The sequence below is a fragment of the Coenobita brevimanus genome, chromosome 18, assembly GCF_032717465.1.
Source record: "Coenobita brevimanus isolate Jiangsu-jjx chromosome 18, ASM3271746v2, whole genome shotgun sequence".
Taxonomy (NCBI): Eukaryota; Metazoa; Arthropoda; class Malacostraca; order Decapoda; family Coenobitidae; genus Coenobita; species Coenobita brevimanus.
The window spans coordinates 7,742,501-7,760,000 of record NC_136971.1 but is presented as its reverse complement, the minus strand read 5'-3'; the positions used below and the strand labels follow the sequence as shown (position 1 = coordinate 7,760,000).

The window sequence follows — 17,500 nt, the reverse complement described above, 5'->3', positions numbered from 1 at the left end:
TGAGCGTATGAGCGTGCGCAGGGCGGGTGGGGGAGGACAGCATCGCGCAAGACCAGCCGCTCAGTGCTCATCTAGCAGCCGTGGGTGAGGGTACGTCGTTCCAGTCCCGCCCTCCAATCATGTTTCCCTTTTCGCTAGTCCGTGTTTTTCCCTGATTTGGCTGAACTGGGGAATCGCCCAAGGTTGTGTAAGTGTGGAACAGAAAAAAAGGAGAGAGCAGCAGGAGGTGGCAGAGAGAGAAAGACGAGCGCTGGAAGTGAGAGAGATAGAAGAGCAGGAGGTGGTAAGAAAGAGAGCGAGCTGGAAGAGAGAGAGTGAGAGAGAGCAAGGTCAAGCATTAGCCAAAACCTAGAAATACCCATCCACACATCCTAAAAATCATCGTGCACATGGAAAATAAGTCACGCTAGCCTTCCCACTGAAAAAAAAAAAGAAAAATCACGGTGCGATAACTTAAAAAAAAGATATTGTGGTAGAGAGAGGCGGTCGGTGTGGTTGTGGTAGGGGGTCATGCCTCTGTTTGGATCCAAGAAAGAGACAGCAAAGAAAGCCACCAAGAAGGATAAAGACGAAGGAGTGAAAATGCCGTCAGTTGAAGACAAGTACATTCTCAAGGACCTGTTGGGAACGTAAGTATCGTAGCAAGAGTTTTCCCTTTAGTCTTTTGTTACTCGAAATGCCTGATACAGAAATTATCGTCTGTCGCTGCATGTCGTGATGGATTTTTGGACTTTTAATTCAGTGTAGGGAACGTAAGCAGCTATCATCATTTTGTCTCCTGTTTCGGACTGATTTTGTAATGAATATGGTTACCTAAGCATTTTGCTTCTGTAGTCATGTTCTGCTGGAGATGATTGACATGTTAGGAGCCGAAGTAGCCACATAGGCTGCTGATTCTTTAATGGGATTTTTGCATGTGTTTGTTACACATACACACACACTCTCTCCCTCCCTCCTTCCCTCTCTCTCTCTCTCTCTCTCTCTCTCTCTCAAAACAACGTACGTACATATTCCATTATTGCCTCTTGTCACTGATGAATCGTTCGTAATTGCATTCTGTACCGTATCTGACAGTTTACGCCTTTATCGTTGTCCCGGTAGCTAATTGTTTCATTGCGATCCGTATTTCGCTCCATATTTCGTTTATTGCCTTTGATTACTAGGCTACTTCTGATTTATTATATAGTTATGTGGTACTCATACTCTAATTTAATATACTATTTACCTTTTTCATTATTATTGGTTATTATGCTATTTATGTGGATTGTTAATACTCCTGCATTTCGTCATTACATTCAGAGCGTCATGCTTCCCTACCTTGCAAAATATGAATATGTAGCTATTTGAATAATTTATAAAGAGCACGATGACAGCAAGAATGTGAAGACCGACCATTTATTGGCCACTGATTAATTAATAGCTACACAACGCATCGATTGTTGTGTGGGAAGTGCGTGTTACTGGACCGTGGGCCATACTGAGGATGGCATGTGGAACTACGTAACATTTCTGCCTTAGCGAGTTGTTTTTCATATTGCACCTTTGCATCGTGTTACATTCATATAATTTGAATATCGATATATAATTTGCATCCACAATGCGCAGTTGTGTTGAAGGGTAATGTGCAGAATAAATAGGTAAGGAATACGTGTTACGAAATAGTCGAAGCCACTTGAAATATGGCCTCTCATAATTCAGTTATGTTGGACCCGCGTTCTTGTTTGTTCCGGAGATCCCGCACGCATCTTGGTGACTGATTTTCTCTAAAACCTTTGTATTCTCTCATATGGTACTTGTGCAAACCATTGATATCGGATGGAATCTGTAATATATGCTTTAGTTTAAGCAGCAAAAAGACCTTACCACTTAACTTCTTATTGTTACAGTTTGTTTTTCTTATTTTTCTAACTATGCTGTGGCATGAAAATGAAAAGAGTGAGAGCAGTAGAGATGGCACTGCTGAGGAATGTATGTGGAGTACAGAGAGTGGATAGGATACGAAATAATGTGATTCGTGAAAGATGTGCAGTGAGAAAGAGTGTGTACACCGGAGTCGAAGCGAGTGTACTGAGATGGTTTGGTCATGTGGAGAGAATGGATAACAATAGAGTGGTGAAAAAGGTATATCTGAGCGAATTTGAAGGAGGGATGAGGCGAGGTAGACCAAGGAGAAGGTGGGGGGATATGGTGGATGAGTGTATGAGGAAGAGAGGTTTGGAAGTCGGTGAGGCTATGGGACTGACAAGAGATCAAGCTGGCTGGATGAAAATTGCGAGGAGAAGCACATGATCAGGGATTTGGCACGTTTTAACGTGACAGCGTCCGGGTTGACTCTATCGGATACGTTTATATGAAGCTACAGAACTTGGTGAATGTTTTTGGCGTACCTGTATCAGATAGAGCCAGGATTCGTGGGACTTGAACGGTGAGCGAATGGAAGCATGGCCTATTGGACTGGGCAAATTTGGGCTGTCTTGAGATTGCTACTCCTCACCCTGCCCTAAGGTGGGAAGGAAGGTTCGGATGATGTTCTATATATATATATATATATATATATATATATATATATATATATATATATATATATATATATAAAAACCACCTGGGGAGATATTTCATAGTGAAGGAGTTGGATATTCTAACACCTTCAGTGTTTGAGATATGCTCGAAGAGAGGAAGATCATCAGGAGATAGCAAGAATAATATATATGTAAAAGATATCGTTGTAGTGAAAGGTTACAGACTTGCTGCGGTAATTCAGACGATTTTATTCAACTTAGAAGAGACCATGTTTATTGAAAAGGTTGATGAAGACCGTAATATTATAACCTTCATTAATCTTTTCACTACGAGAGATCATTCCCAATCTGAATAAAATCGTTTGCAGGTAGGAAGAGTAAACTCACCTACGTCACCGGATACAAGGGGATAAGTTGAGACTTACTGCGCCGCGCTAGGATTTATCTCTTCAGCCCTAGAACACTTTTTTTTTGTTATCTTTCTTGCAAAATTTATAGCTGCCGGTATAATAAATAAATTATGCTTCAACCAAAAGTGGTAAGTGGTGGCAGTCATCAGCCACTTGATGTAGCTAATGCTGTCTGTTTCTTCCTTATATCATTTCTCTGTGCACTCTCCTCTCTCCCTACTCCTTTTCCTTCCTGTCACTTTTTAGGACTCTTCTTTCCAATTTATGTGGCGCTTCACTGAGTGCGAAGTCGAATGGCTTCTGTAACCCAGGAAACCATTTGCAACGCCAGGTGGTAACCATATAACCAGATCGTGGGGAGAAGCAGAGCCTACTGTACTATGGTGCCCCTGTTACCTGGGTGGAGAGACGCAAATGCGGCATCCACCCAGGAACCAAACCTCCACAGTTCCTCGTAAGGGAACGTCAGTTCGCTGCACGGAACTGCCCCGCATGGACGGTTGCCTGCCTGTGGTTGATGGGTCTGATAGGCTAGACAGACAGGTTGACCAGCAACTCCAACCAGACGATTTTAGGCTATTCGGTTTGGGAAGGAACCAGGTAGGACTACTTAAAATCCCTACAGTTCGAATGGTACTGTATATAAAAATGGTCTTTTGTACCGTCGCGTGAATAAAATGAAAAATACGGTACCGGTACGTCATCTGAATGAAGGGGGTTAACAAGTCATAAATTTAGCTATCGCCGTAATATATTGTCATAATCTCGTTACCACAGGAAATTTCGTATGTAGCACCTCCTTAGCGACTGAAATCATCCTAAATAGCTACTTGAATATCCTCATGTGGAATTTATAGCTAAGAACCTGTAACAATACATTATTAAGCTATATTATTATTATTATTATTATTATTAGTTGTTGTTGTTGTTGCCTCATACACATCTGAATGCGAACCCAGTGGATTGCAGGCTGAAGTTGCCATCAACAGTAAATCGATAAGGAAATAGTGATGCAAAGTCTGGTCAGCCAAGAAGAATGCTACTCATTACGATACCTACAAAGTGAGCCGAACATAACACGGCGAACACGAGTGTCCCGATGTGTGAATTATATACCATATTTTAGATATATGGACAGAACAGCCGTAGGCCTACGTAGCTGCCAGTATTAGGCTACTTGTGGGAGCCTAACACAGCGTATCTGATTGTGCTAATGTGAGACTTGTGTTAAGCTTATGCTTAGTGGGCAGAAGAGCCATGTGTAGCTATCAGTATTACCTACAGAGTTGTCCGAATGTGTCACAGCATATCTGATTGTGGTAATCAAGTACCGTAACTAACGTTTGATTTAGTTGGACAGAAGAGCATTACCGTATGTAGCTGTGAACTCTAACTGTTATCTAATAATCGTACAGACGTAGCACATCGTAGCCTGTCAGGTTGTTTTCGTGTGTGACGTACATATTGTTAGATTTGGTGGACGGAAGAACCTTATATGTAGCCATACCGGTACAGCTTTTACTCAGATCTACCATTTCTCCGTCTTTAATGTTGAGTCTCAAAAATAGATTACAGTATACTAAAATATTATGTTTCACAAAAAAGTTCTGTGGAAAGGATGTAGTCTTAGTATTGTCATGTTTCTCCATTGACGTATGTGAAAGAAGCTGCGAAAGGTCGGATATATGGGTCAGTTTATAGTAAAAAAAAACATATCATTACCTACAAAATTGTCTGATGGTTCCGATATGACGTACGGTGCCGTACTTTAGGTATGTGGACAGAAGAGCCGTAAGTGACCGTCATCATCACCTACGAGATTTATCCGAACGTAACACAGTGTATCTCATTGTGGTAATATATATATATATGACACCCAATGTATCAGATATTCTTAACATGCAGGATGAAGGTGCAGGCGCTGCGTCGTCTTCACTCTACCGGGCAGAGCGGATTATGCAATTATTTGGGGACGGAATCCCGTTGTGTTAATCTGACTTGAAAGAGCATTATGTGTTCGAAGGGTTTGGTGATGGTGCAGCGTGATGATTGACTTGGTTATTGATGAAGGAGTGGTGTTGTGATAGCCCAGGCATCTGTTGATATTGTGATTGCTTATGCACCTGTTTAGGGTGGATAGATTCTTATGCTTTCTATTAGGTTCGGTAACTTCTGTAGTGTAGTTGTTTGTGCTGTTATTGTTATTATTATTATTTTTGCATTCCTCCTCCGGGCATAGACTTGATAACTCGTTCCCTCTTGATAGCCCGTTCCCCCAGGTCCAGCAGTCCTCGTACATGCTACAGCCGTTTGCTCATAGCCACATTTGATACATTCGTCTTAAGACAACAAGTATATAGACTATACAAGTGCTTCCCGGCCTTACTGGGCCACTGCACACATGCTCCGGCGGAGAGCTCTCGGGTTATCCCTTGAATTTCAATCACGTATAACTAGCTACAATACACGTTTTCGGTTTCAGTCATCTCGTAACTGTGGCAGAATGGCTTGATGTATGGGGAATCTCTACAGAGCCGAATGCGCAACGTAGCATTGGTAACAACCGTGCCAAATTATATTCGTATAATTAGGCTAAACCTGATGTGTCATACCATAATTGTGCTTTGAAGATGGCAAGTTTTCAGCGATTCATGTTTTTTCTAAGCTCGCCTGGAGTTGTTTCACATTGGCTACACTCGACTGGCTCTAAAACTATGCATCTGCTTGGAATAGTTTATGAACCTTTGCACGCAGAGTTTTGTAGCGATACCAGTAATACACATTTTGTTGAGGAAGACCTAATTTTGTGTAATATTTGACTGTTCAAAAGAGGGCCGCTTTTCAACCGCACCCAATGTTGCTCAGAATCGACAATTAGTTGCCTCGACGGAGGACAACCCCCGTTCGACGCGTTTCGCCTAAGGTAAAACTAATGGGGACAGGTATTAGGGTCTAGAACACCCTTTTGAGAATTCCAGTCGACATGAAACTGAAATGGGTCAATCTGTGACCCAGCGGGAACCACCCTGCCATGTTTCGTTGCATTCCTTTTTCCATTTTGGGCAGTGTTACACAGACAGTCACACTGCTAGAATTATAGTATATTAGATATGAGAGCGGCGTGCGGTATACATAAGTATTTTTATTTATATTTTGCCACCATGAAAAGGGAAAAGAGTTTTGTATAGCCGGCCGTATAGGGATTACCCGAAAAAATCCTATTAAGTCTGCATCCCAGAAAACGTGCGTTCTGCTTAAAAAAAATATATATATATCCTGATTACATGACGTACTGCCCCAAAACGTGTCTGCTTACATACCCACCTCCCCTAAAAGATGCCCTCCTACGTACCTACCTCCCCCAAAGCATGGCTTCCTACCTACCTAGGCTACCTCTCCCCAAACATGGCTTCCTACTTACCAAGCCTACCTCCCCCCAAAAAAATGATGCCGGTACCTACAGTACCTACCCACCTCAGTAAGTTACATACATAGCCTACATACATACATGCATGCATGCCGGACATACATACATACCCGGTACTTGTATCTGCATTCATATTAAGGTACATACCAGCCTACCTGCCTGTCTACCTCGTAGTGTACGTGCCCTCATGGTTACCTGCCTTCCTACGTAGCTACCTTCCTACTTAAACGCTCATCCCACCCGCCTGCCTACTTACGGTCTCTTCAATTAGATAGGATTAAACTCCCCTCCCCCCGCTTCCCGACGCAATCTACTTAACTACAGGGTATATACTGCCTACTTATGTTGGGATTTACTTACTTACCTGCTTGGTAATTATCTAACCTCATTACATTACTCTTACAAGTTCTCTCTCTCTCTCTCTCTCTCTCTCTCTCTCTCTCTCTCTCTCTCTCTCTCTCTCTCTCACACACACACACACACACACACACACACACACACACACACACACACACACACACACACACACACACACACACACACAGATACACCGTGTGATGACTTAGTAGCTGTTGGTCACACAGTTATTTCGGTATTTACATTAGCCTGTGTCTGCGATATCTTTCAATATTATTTTACTGTTAGTTATGGACTTGTTTCTTATAGACTTGTTTCTTAATTATTTACTTCCTTTGAGGTAAAAAGTTTAAAGTACTATACGGTAGATGGTAGGTGGGGAACGCCACCATCCTCACAGTCCATGTAATGTACCGCCTTCAGGTGACTGCACTGGGTGACAGGCCATATAATTTCCTGTACCGTACCCCAGGAAACAGTGTACCACATTGAATGGTATCCATACAACCAAGTGACGCCTGGTGATCTGGTGGATTATGGCGCTCGTGTCGGTGTGTTCCTGTACATCGCACTAGTGGTTGAGGTTCAGTCTCTTGCTTACATAGGCTAATGGTACTCAAGGGCAAGTGAGAATGGTAAAAAGTTTGGTAGATAGACAGACACACTGATAGATAGATAGTCACTGTATCTGTGATCCTCATGAGACACCGTATTATAGGTATATATTATGAGAAAGATCGTAGCCGGAGACGGAAAGCTCCTCCCCACCCACCAAATTCTCCAGCTGAAGATTTATACAAGACGATTTTTATATCTGCCACCTAACAGGACAACAGGTTGATTTTTGAGGCTTAAACTTGATTAGTTAGGATCCAGAACTGTTTAGAGTATCGCTGTCTTAAGCTTTGACACATTCCTTGTTCTCTGTACTTATAGGCTTACATTTGAAGAAGTGATTATCAATAATGTACGGTACCGTAGCTGATTAGAAGGAAATAACTACGCTAAAATCGTCATCATCATTAACATAATCACACCACCACCACCACCACCACCCCTTATTTCCACATAAAAGTCCTTGTAAGGTAAACTCTAGAGACAAAGAAATCGAAACATAGAAACGAATGAGCTACCAACAGCATGCCTAGTGAAAAGGGGGCACAGTCATTCACACACACACACACACACACACACACACACACACACACACACACAAAGGATACACTATATAGTCAGACTTTAGTTCCAAAATGTTATAGTGACCATTGAAAGTATTGCCTATATGTCTGGAATGGATCTCTCTCTAGGTTGTGGTGTTATTCGTAAATGTACCGTATGTAATTGGTATAAACTGACTTCACATGGTTAATTCCTAAGCGTCGTTTTTATGGTTGGGTGCTTTCTACTGTTTTGTGCCCAGTGTTTCTACGGTATACGAGTATACCCGGTACTTACATGCTCTCTCTCTCTCTCTCTCTCTCTCTCTCTCTCTCTCTCTCTCTCTCTCTCTCTCCAGTGCCACTCACTTCTCTCTCACACACACAACTCCCTTTCTTCCTGGAAAAACTCCCCTTCCCCCTCCTGTCATCCCCACCACACTTCATTTTCTTTGAAGTGGTCTCGTAATGGGTGCTAAAGAGAGAGACTACTCTAATAGACCCCTCCACTTTCCTTTATCCTTTCCTTTCCTCTCCTCTTCCTCCCTTACCTCCTCTTCTCCTCCACTCTCTCTCCTTTTTCCTGTCCTCTCCTCACCCTCCCTTACCCCCTCTACTCCTCCACACACACTATCCCTCCCTGTGTCCCTTTTCCTTTGTACTCTCCTGGTTTTCATCGTCTGTCCCTGTCGTACCTCAACCCCCCCTCCCCACACTCCCTCCCCTTCGACCTTCTCCTCTTTCCCATTTTCCTCTTCTTAGATTCTCAACTTTCCCCTATTTCCTCTTCGCTCCTCTCTACTGCCACTAAGCTCTCTCCTTCAGTTCGAAAGTTCTTTTCTTAAATAAAATCGTCTGGTGTTGGTCAGAATTGATATACGGTAAAAATCGTCATGGCTTCTATGGGTTTTATATTCATGCTGCTTCCAGACGATTTTTTTTTTTTTTTACTTACGAGAAGCTTCTGGGACTGATGTGGTACCTTATAGTCCCCTTTAAATTCCATCAGTAGAAAAGGTTTCTCCAAAGGTGAATTTAATCTGTGGGTGATAGCAAGAATAAAACGAGAGAGAGAGAGAGAGAGAGAGAGAGACTCCCTGTAGATTGAAAGGGTCACCGGAGTTTATAGTTTCTAACCCGTACCACGCCAGGTCACCCTTTAATCCCCTACATTCACCGACGTATTTTTACATTTTATTCTCGCAACTAAAAAGACGATTTTATTGACTTTTGGAGAGAGCTTTCATAGCACAGAAATTAAATGTCGACTTTTTTTAACCTCTTTAATGTGAGTTGTTTCTCAGAAGTAAAATCGTCTAGAGACAGAGAGGAAAAAAAAAAAAAAAAAGGAAATGGTCTCTAGGATTAGGCTGAATAAATTTGTCGGGCGATTATTGAAAATTAAAAAGGCGTCAGGTTATGTATTTAAAGTCTGCTAAGTTTGGAAGGGTTGTAAAAGATGATGTAAATGAACCATTGATAGTCACTACCTTATTAAGATTTCACTGGGTTTAAGAGACTGGTTATAGTTTCCTCAAATTACCTCCCCCCTTTCCTTCATTTTCTCCCTCGCTCACGCACTCTTTCCTTCATTCTCTTCTCCTCACTTTCACTGTCTTCTCCTCATTTTCTTCCACTTTCCCACTCATTCCTCCATTCTCTTCCCCTCTCTTTCCTCCACTCTCTTCTCCTCCACCATAGACAGCCTGCTTTTTCCTTTACCCTACTTTCACTTCCCCTCATTATTAATCGCCTTCCTGCCCCCTCGTATCCCTCCCCCATACAGTAGTGTGTTCTCTCCCCTCTCCTGTCTGTTTCCCTTCCCCTCCCTTTCGTCCTTCCCTTCCCTTTCCACGCTTTCTCCCCTCCCCTTCCCTCACTTCCCCTCCCTACCTCTATTTACCCACTTTCCTGTTATCATTCCCTCAACCTCTCCTCAGCCTCCTTTTCCTCTTCCTTTCCTTCCTCCTCTTTTTCCCCCTTCCTTCCTTCTCCCTCTTCCTCCACATCTCTCCCTCCCACTCTTCCTTCCTTCCCCTCCTCATCTCTGCTTTCTACCCTTCCCTCCCTTCTCCCCCGCTCCCATTCTTTCTTTCCGTCCCTCTCCCTCCCACTTTGTATTTTCTTCCCTCCCCCTCCTTCTTTCCCTGTGAGTTCATCTACTTACTAACGGCTGAGGGGAGAGTCCATTGTCGTGCCTTTTGTCCTGGTCTTTCTCCCCTCACCCCCTCCCCTCTCCTCCCCTTCCCTCAAATCCCAGTGTCTCCTCTCCCTCCTACCCCATTCCTCATCCCCTTGCCCATCTCCATACTTCATCCCCCTGCACCTCCTTATCCCTTAGCCCGTTTCCTCTCCCCTTCCCTTACGTCCTTTCTCCCCTTTCTTTCACCCCTTCCCGTCCTTTCCCTTCCCTTCCCGTCCTTTTCCTTCCCTTCCCGTCCTTTCCCTTCCCTTCCCGTCCTTTTCCTTCCCTTCTCTTCCCGTCTGTTCCCTTCCCTTCCCTTCCTCTCTCCTCCCCTCCCCTTCCCTCTTTTCTCTTTCCTTATTCTTCTTCCCCTGCCCATGCCTCATCCCCTCCCCTCTCTTCCCTTCCCTCATCCTTCTTCCCTTCCTTCCTTCTTTCCCTTCCTTTCTTCCCTTCCCTTCCCTTCCTTCCATCCTTCCTTCCTTTCCTTTTCTTCCAGTTAGTACTTCATTTTTCTTTCTTTTGTCGGAGTTGATAAAAGAGATTGGAGAGAGAGAGAGAGAGAGAGAGAGAGAGAGAGAGAGAGAGAGAGAGAGAGAGAGAGAGAGAGAGAGCAGAAATACAGCAGAATAATGACACTTTAGTGAAGTGGTTAGACCTGATGGAGATTTATTTTCCCTTTTATTAATGAAGGTTTTTAAGCAGAATAAAATCGTCTGGTATTACGGTGGAAAGAATATATTGACCGGTATGCCGCGTAGGGATTAATGGGGAATAAAAAACTAATGAGGATTGTCAGTGAACAAAATCGCGTGGCATTAGCAAGAATATAATAATGGATGTGTTAGTCAAGGACCCATATTCCCGGTGGGTATGGAAGCTCCCAAACACCACTTCCTTACTGATTTATTTTGCTCATTGTATCTTGCTATCGTCGTCTTTGTTACCGTTCTTAAACCATTCTGTCATCATCTTTATTTCCTTAAAGTACAAATTTATACTAACCGGCCGTATCCAAAGATAGAGGAAGTGGTGCCTGGGAGCCTCCATAAGCGACGAGAATACATGCTAAGGTGTGTCTCGTGTTGTAAATAAAATCTTGGGGTGTTAGCAATAATATAATTGAGATAATGTCGTGAAAAGAGTTGATTATGAAGGAACGTGTTTACTGCGGCCTGTGGATAGAAGTCGATTGGCATCAGCAGTAAGAATATAATTAGTGCAATCGTAATGAAGAAGTGTTGATTATGAGGAAGCCGTATATCCTTCAGCCTGACCCGTATGCTAAGGGGGAAGGTGTGGAGGCGCAGAGGCAGCACTTCATCCTGTCTTTGATCACTCCTTCGCGACGATGCCCTACTATTGCGGGAACGAACCCCTTCAGTCCGATGGGGTATTTTACGCGTTTATTCTTGATACCTTCGGACAGGACTTTTTCAGTTTAAGAGAGACTTCTTGTAGGAAATGGATTAACGAAGGTTTCATACATCTGCTTACTACAAGTTTAGAAGTCTCTCCAAAAATTAATTAAATCGTCGGTCACTAGCAAGAATAAAGACCTTCAGACAACACTTATCCAGTTTAGAATAGACCTATTGTAGTGAGCTAAGAAAGGCTTTATCTTTTCCTACCGTCTCGTTTGAACTAATAAAATCGTCGGGTGGAAGCAAGGATCATTTGCCTACAAAATATGTCATCGTTTTTAAGGTGTTAGAAATTGATCCACATCCTTCCGGTAAATTAGGAGACAATGTGCAGCGACTTTTGAGACTATAATACTATCACCGTAACTTGGCCCAAATTTTTCGTATTTTTGCAGCTTATTTCACGTAGCTTCAGTGCCAGAGGACAGTACTTTGGCGCTACATAATTCTGTTACCGAGAGTACTTCATCGTGACTAGCATCATATTTTAGTATTATTTGTTATAACTCAGTAATCAAGGAGGAGAGGTGGAAATTTTAGACCAAATTATATTAAAACGAATATAATGGTGCCATACCTGGGGCCCAACAGACTTATCAGAATATTGTATAAGAGTTTAGTAATTCTTCGACTAAAGAGTGGATCGATATTATATATACTGTGTGGTAATGCATGTCGTAGTTACTTTATCCTGGCTGTCTCCACACTATTTTATTCCGATTAAGGAGGAACCCATTGTAGGGGTAAAGTTAGACACAATCCCTCTTTTCACTACAATAGGTCCTCCCAAAAGCTGCGTGACAAACTTCCACCTGTTGCAGGAATAATGAAAGAAAAGTATTCAGGAGCCGAATGTTAATCGCCCGCCAGAATATGCTGTTGGCCAAGTCCAAGATTTTGGCCATATCACGATACATCGAAGGTTTTATATTGATATCTGAAGCCGACCATGAGATATAATGATGCTAAAGACGGGCGATAAAAACTAGTTGACTTTTGGTAGCCATTTTGGTGACCTTGACCTTGACCCCGATTGCCCATTTTCGAACTTGTCCAAGATTTTGGCTATATCTTGATACCCTGAAGGTTTCATGTTGATAGATCGAGCCGTTCATGAGATATAATGGGAACAGCTACACACACACACACACACACACACACACACACACACACACACACACACACACACACACACACACACACACACACACACACACACACACGAGCAAAAACATTATCGCTCCGCCTTGTAAAGGCGGGGAATAATAAAAAGAATATAATAGCTATGTCGTTTCATGGTCAGGACAGCTCCGGTGTTCTTCCGGTTGTCCAGTTAATTTCAGGCGATTTTAATTAGTTGAGGGTGAAACATATGAGCCTGAAAGTGTTGATAGTATCGTCAATAACCATGTCATAATCGCGACACTTTCAGTATCCCGTTCCACCTACTGTGGTGCCACCTGCGGCCACATTACTTTATTCAGTTGTGAGTGAGTCATAGGAAATTGAGTGTTATTATTGTCCCATTACCCTTCTCATGGTCGGAGCAGCTCTAGTATCCTATTCCACCCCGTGCCACATGATTTTATTCATGTGAGTGAGTCACTGGAGCCTGAGAGAGTTGATGAAAGAGCACAGTCAGGTTACATAACTCCAGGTGCCGGTACGGTATGGCATAGGAAGAAACTTTTGGCTGCGTGAAGGCAAGTTGTGCTCAAGTTTGATGCAGACCTTCCTGGGGGTGGTTTAGTGGAAGGGGGAGATGGAGGGCGGGAGGAAGGAGGAGAGGGAGAGTAGATATAGGAAGGGGAAAATGATGGGAACGTAATGGAAAGGGGTCGGGGGGGGGAGGGGTACGGTAGCTGTGCGGAGGGTAACAAAGTGGAACAGGAGAGCACACGGGGCTGGGGAGGGGAGGGGAGGACAAGGAAGAGGAGATGAGAAGGTAGAGGAGGGGAAAGAAGGGAGAATATGGGGGGCGGCGGGAATGATAGGAAGTAGAGAGGAGGAAGGGTGAAGGGAGAGGAAATGTAGGCTAAGAGTGGAGGGTAGGATCAGGGGATCAGGAGAGGGATAAGAGAAGGGGGAATAAGTAGTTATAGGGAGCGAGGGGAAAAGAGATGAGGGGAGGGGAGGGGATGCGATTGATGAGGTTAGAGAGGAGAAGACGGAGGAAAGGGCTGTAGCTCAGTATTTAACAAAAATCTTAATCATTTTACAGTATAAACGAGTCTTCACAGCAGTTTCCTGTTGGCCATCAGAAATATACCGTATAGGCCTACGGTAGTTTCATTAGTTGTAATTTTCTCTTTGAAATCACTCTCGATTGTGCATGGTAGGTGTAGGAGTGAAGGCAGAAGTATATATCGGCAATGTTTTATCAACCTTAAGTTCAAGAACGTTTGTAAGTATGGAACTTGAGCCCACCCTGGTCGAGAATTAACAGAAGAGAGCGAGGACTGGAGAGGGGAGGTAGGGAATGGGATGGATAGGAAGGGGAGGGGAGGGGAGGAGAGGAGAGGAATGATAGCTATACTCTTTTTACTTTAACTTGGCCTAAAATTGCCATATCTTCTTTTTGAAGGCTGAGTTCTAACAATAGATTAACACGAGAATATGGTGCAAGTCTGGAAAGCGTGCTATGACTAGTATGTAGAGCTGTACCGGTACTGTTTTCTTTTTCTGTCAGTGAGCTGCGCGAAATATATTGCAAGAGGACGAAAATCTGGGTCAGGATAAGGTGAAAATGACACGGTAGCTGTAATGTCTGGGTGAGGGAGGGAGGGGAAAGGAGAAAGGGGGAAGATAGGAGGGTGGTGAAAGAGGAAGGGGAAGATAGGAGTGAGGGGGAAGAGAAATGGTAATGTGTGTGGAGAAGTGGGGGGAGGGGATACTGTCAAGTTTCAGGCCTTCTTAGACTCACTCCAAACCCCTTCATAACGAGGGAGGGGCACCTGAGAAGTTGGAATCGTCTTTGGGTAACATATATATAGACAAAGCGTAGAGGCAGTGAAGGGGTTTGTTTTGGACAGTTTGAAGCCCCATCAGAGCCAGCGAAACTTGAGAGAGAAACTTCAGGACTCTTAACAAGTTTCAGGGGCTTCCGTTGTGCTCTGGCCTTGACACCTTGACAGCCACAGTGTGAAATAATGGTGCAGGTGTTAGATTAGGTTGCCGTGCGCTGACGGCCTGCAGTCATCTTCATTACCGTATATATATATATATATATATATATATAGATAGATAGATAGATAGATAGATAGATATATATAGATAGATAGATATAGATATATATATAGATATATATATAGATATATATCTATCTGTCTATATATATATATATATATATATATATATATATCTATATCTATCTATCTATCTATCTATCTATATATATATATATAATAATTACGTGTCCGACTTTGGGCAAAGGCTTCAGTGCCTATCCCCAACTCCCAGTAGTCCTCCTTGGGGCCCAGTAGTCCTCCTACATCTCCACATGCCACCACTTCGGCGCTAACACCCACCGTCCATATTGAATACATGCTAGGGCTGTCTCATACAGGACTGGTGTACTGGTATTAGCGGGCTGTTTTTTCGACATGTCGGCGGGTCATCTGGTAGATCAGAAATGTTTGCTTTTTATGAAATTCAAATCCTTAAACTGTTCCCTGACCCAGCCGGGATTCGAACCTGGGTCCATTAGGACTGGAGAAGCAAGGTATTTTTACCATTAGCTTATCACTATCAAAACTACGACGACACTTCTCTGCAGGCTATGGCGAACAAAGGTATTGGGCTACACAAAACAGTGTTAGGCCTATGTGATAGAAGTGTGAAGCCCACAACAAAAAATGAGTTTGAGAACTATGGATACTCTTTGATGCTTTAGGAAGAATGAGAAGTATGGATGACAGGACACACTGCTGACAGGGTATTGTCGAAGAAATTTTGTTTGTGATTGTATGGTTCGTTTGTCATTTACTCAGTTATAGTGTATAACAGTATTCTTAGCATTTATTATTACCGGTATTCTTTTTTATTTAAGGGCTAGGTTTGGCTTTAGCCTATTTTGGTTACGATTTTTGTTTTGTCGGTCGCCCCGAATGGAATACAGCATTGACCTAATACCGTACCTAGCCTGTACCTCCTGCAGTCGTTAGTTACCGGTACTGTATCCTTCAGACAACATAGTGATTGTTTGTGGGTGGGGGGTCCTGGACACTGTTTTGTGAGTTGGGGTCCCAAGACGCGGTGGGACATCATTATCATCATCATTATCATCATCATCATCATCATGTCTCTTCTTAAGAAGGATTAAATCGTTTGGAGATAGCCTAACTAGAGAGAGAGAGAGAGAGAGAGAGAGGACGTAATTGATGGGTTACAAAAAGTGTGGTTTGTTAGTGACAGCGGGCGAACAGGAGGCTTGATTGCCGACACCCTTACAGATAACAAACCGGATGTCTTACTTAAGAGTCCGGTACGTAGCCTGGCCCAAGGACTGAGATAAGGATGAACTACATTGCTTTATCATTATTATTATTATTATTACCAGTATTATTATGATTGGCCAGCTCCATGCTGCCCATATTGTTAGTCGCGTTTTCTTTCTTGCATTCTTGCATTCTCGTTTAGGCTAATTGTGGCAGGCACTTCTACCCGCACTTCTACCTTTCAGAATTAGCCTAACCGATTCCGACCAAACTTGGACACAGTGACCAACCTATCCTATGACCTTGTTGTGTCCGCAAGGTTTTGATCGCTAGGCAACTACTCGTTACCTAGCATCGGCCAAAACCCCGCCTTTTTTTTTTTTTTTTTTTTTTCCGCATTTTCCACTTTTTGAGCTGTGAAGCATTACTAATGGGCGTAGAAAGCTTTGACTTCTTTAGGCGTAATTTTGAGGTTGTTTTCTGCAGAAGTGTGCCATCCATTTCTCCCGTCTCTCCTCTAGTTTTCGAGTGGCAGCCCTGCTAAGTTTGGCCTCAGCTTCCCTAGCAACCAGTACCGGTTTTCATAAATGTCCCCCTAGTTCCCCAGCGGCTCGATGGAATTGAATGAAAGTTTGCATGCTCATAGAAATTTACTACTACTACTACAGTTTTCCATAGTACAGCTACAGTATGTGCTACATTGGCCGGGTCAGGGATCAAAGGTCATCAAATGCGAAAACGGTGAAAATACCCTGGCTAAAATCACGACTATGCACGCGCGACATGCTAAGGCTCCGAAGATTATTAAGCCAGGGCCGTGATTCTTGGGTGGAATGTTGCACTGGAGTACCTCCATACGAAAATGACATTTACAGTAGTGTCGAAACTCACTTCCAGTTGCTGGCAGCACCGCCTAGAAGTTGTACCGTACCTCTGGTGGACCATTCCGCGAATTTCAAGTTCCCTAGCTCCACAGTGGGTAGATGGTATCGAATGAAACTTTGAATGCTTATAGACATGCTTATAGCCATGATTCTTGGGTGGAATGTTGCACTGGAGAACCTCCATACAGAAATGACTTCTAGTGCCGAAACTCACTTCTGGCTGCAGACAAAGCTTGGTCCGCTCAGGTCTGGCGAGCTGGCCATCGTCGCCCACACTTGTTATTGTTATTGTTGTTGTTTTTGTTATCCTGTTTTATCTTCATTCTTGTCGCTGATATCGTCCTGATTACCTTCATTATCATAGCCTTTGTTGTTTTTTTCATTATTAAACAGCGTCATCAGGATCAGCAGCATCACCTTCATCCTTATCATAGCGATGTCTTTCATAGTTTGGTGTTTGGTGCGCTGTTATGGTTGTTTCGATGGTGATGTGGTGTTGTGTGTTATGGTGTTGTGGTAAAGGTGGAATGTGTAATGATTGTGGTGTGGTGGTTCGGTTTTGGTAAAGATGTTGTGTGAGGTAATGTGTTGGAGTGTTGAGGTTGTGGTGGTAATGGTGGTGGTGTGGTGTGGTGTATGGTTGTGATAAAGGTGGTTTAGGCTATGTGGTGATGTTATGAGGTGTTGTGGTTGTGATGTGT

The 17,500-nt window shown here is 43.2% G+C and overlaps 1 protein-coding gene across 2 annotated transcripts in view; it reads left to right on the top strand.

Annotated features, from left to right (window-relative positions):
- The first annotated feature begins 93 nt into the window (after positions 1–93).
- The window catches only part of CaMKI (Calcium/calmodulin-dependent protein kinase I), a 178,224-nt gene continuing 160,817 nt past the window's right edge, over positions 94–17,500 (top strand). For both annotated transcript variants that reach the window (XM_080265994.1, XM_080265993.1), the window contains exon 1: positions 94–629. In XM_080265994.1, coding sequence (XP_080122120.1) covers positions 511–629 — 119 coding nt within the window. In that variant the 5' untranslated portion in view covers positions 94–510. The remainder of the gene's footprint in view (positions 630–17,500) is intronic.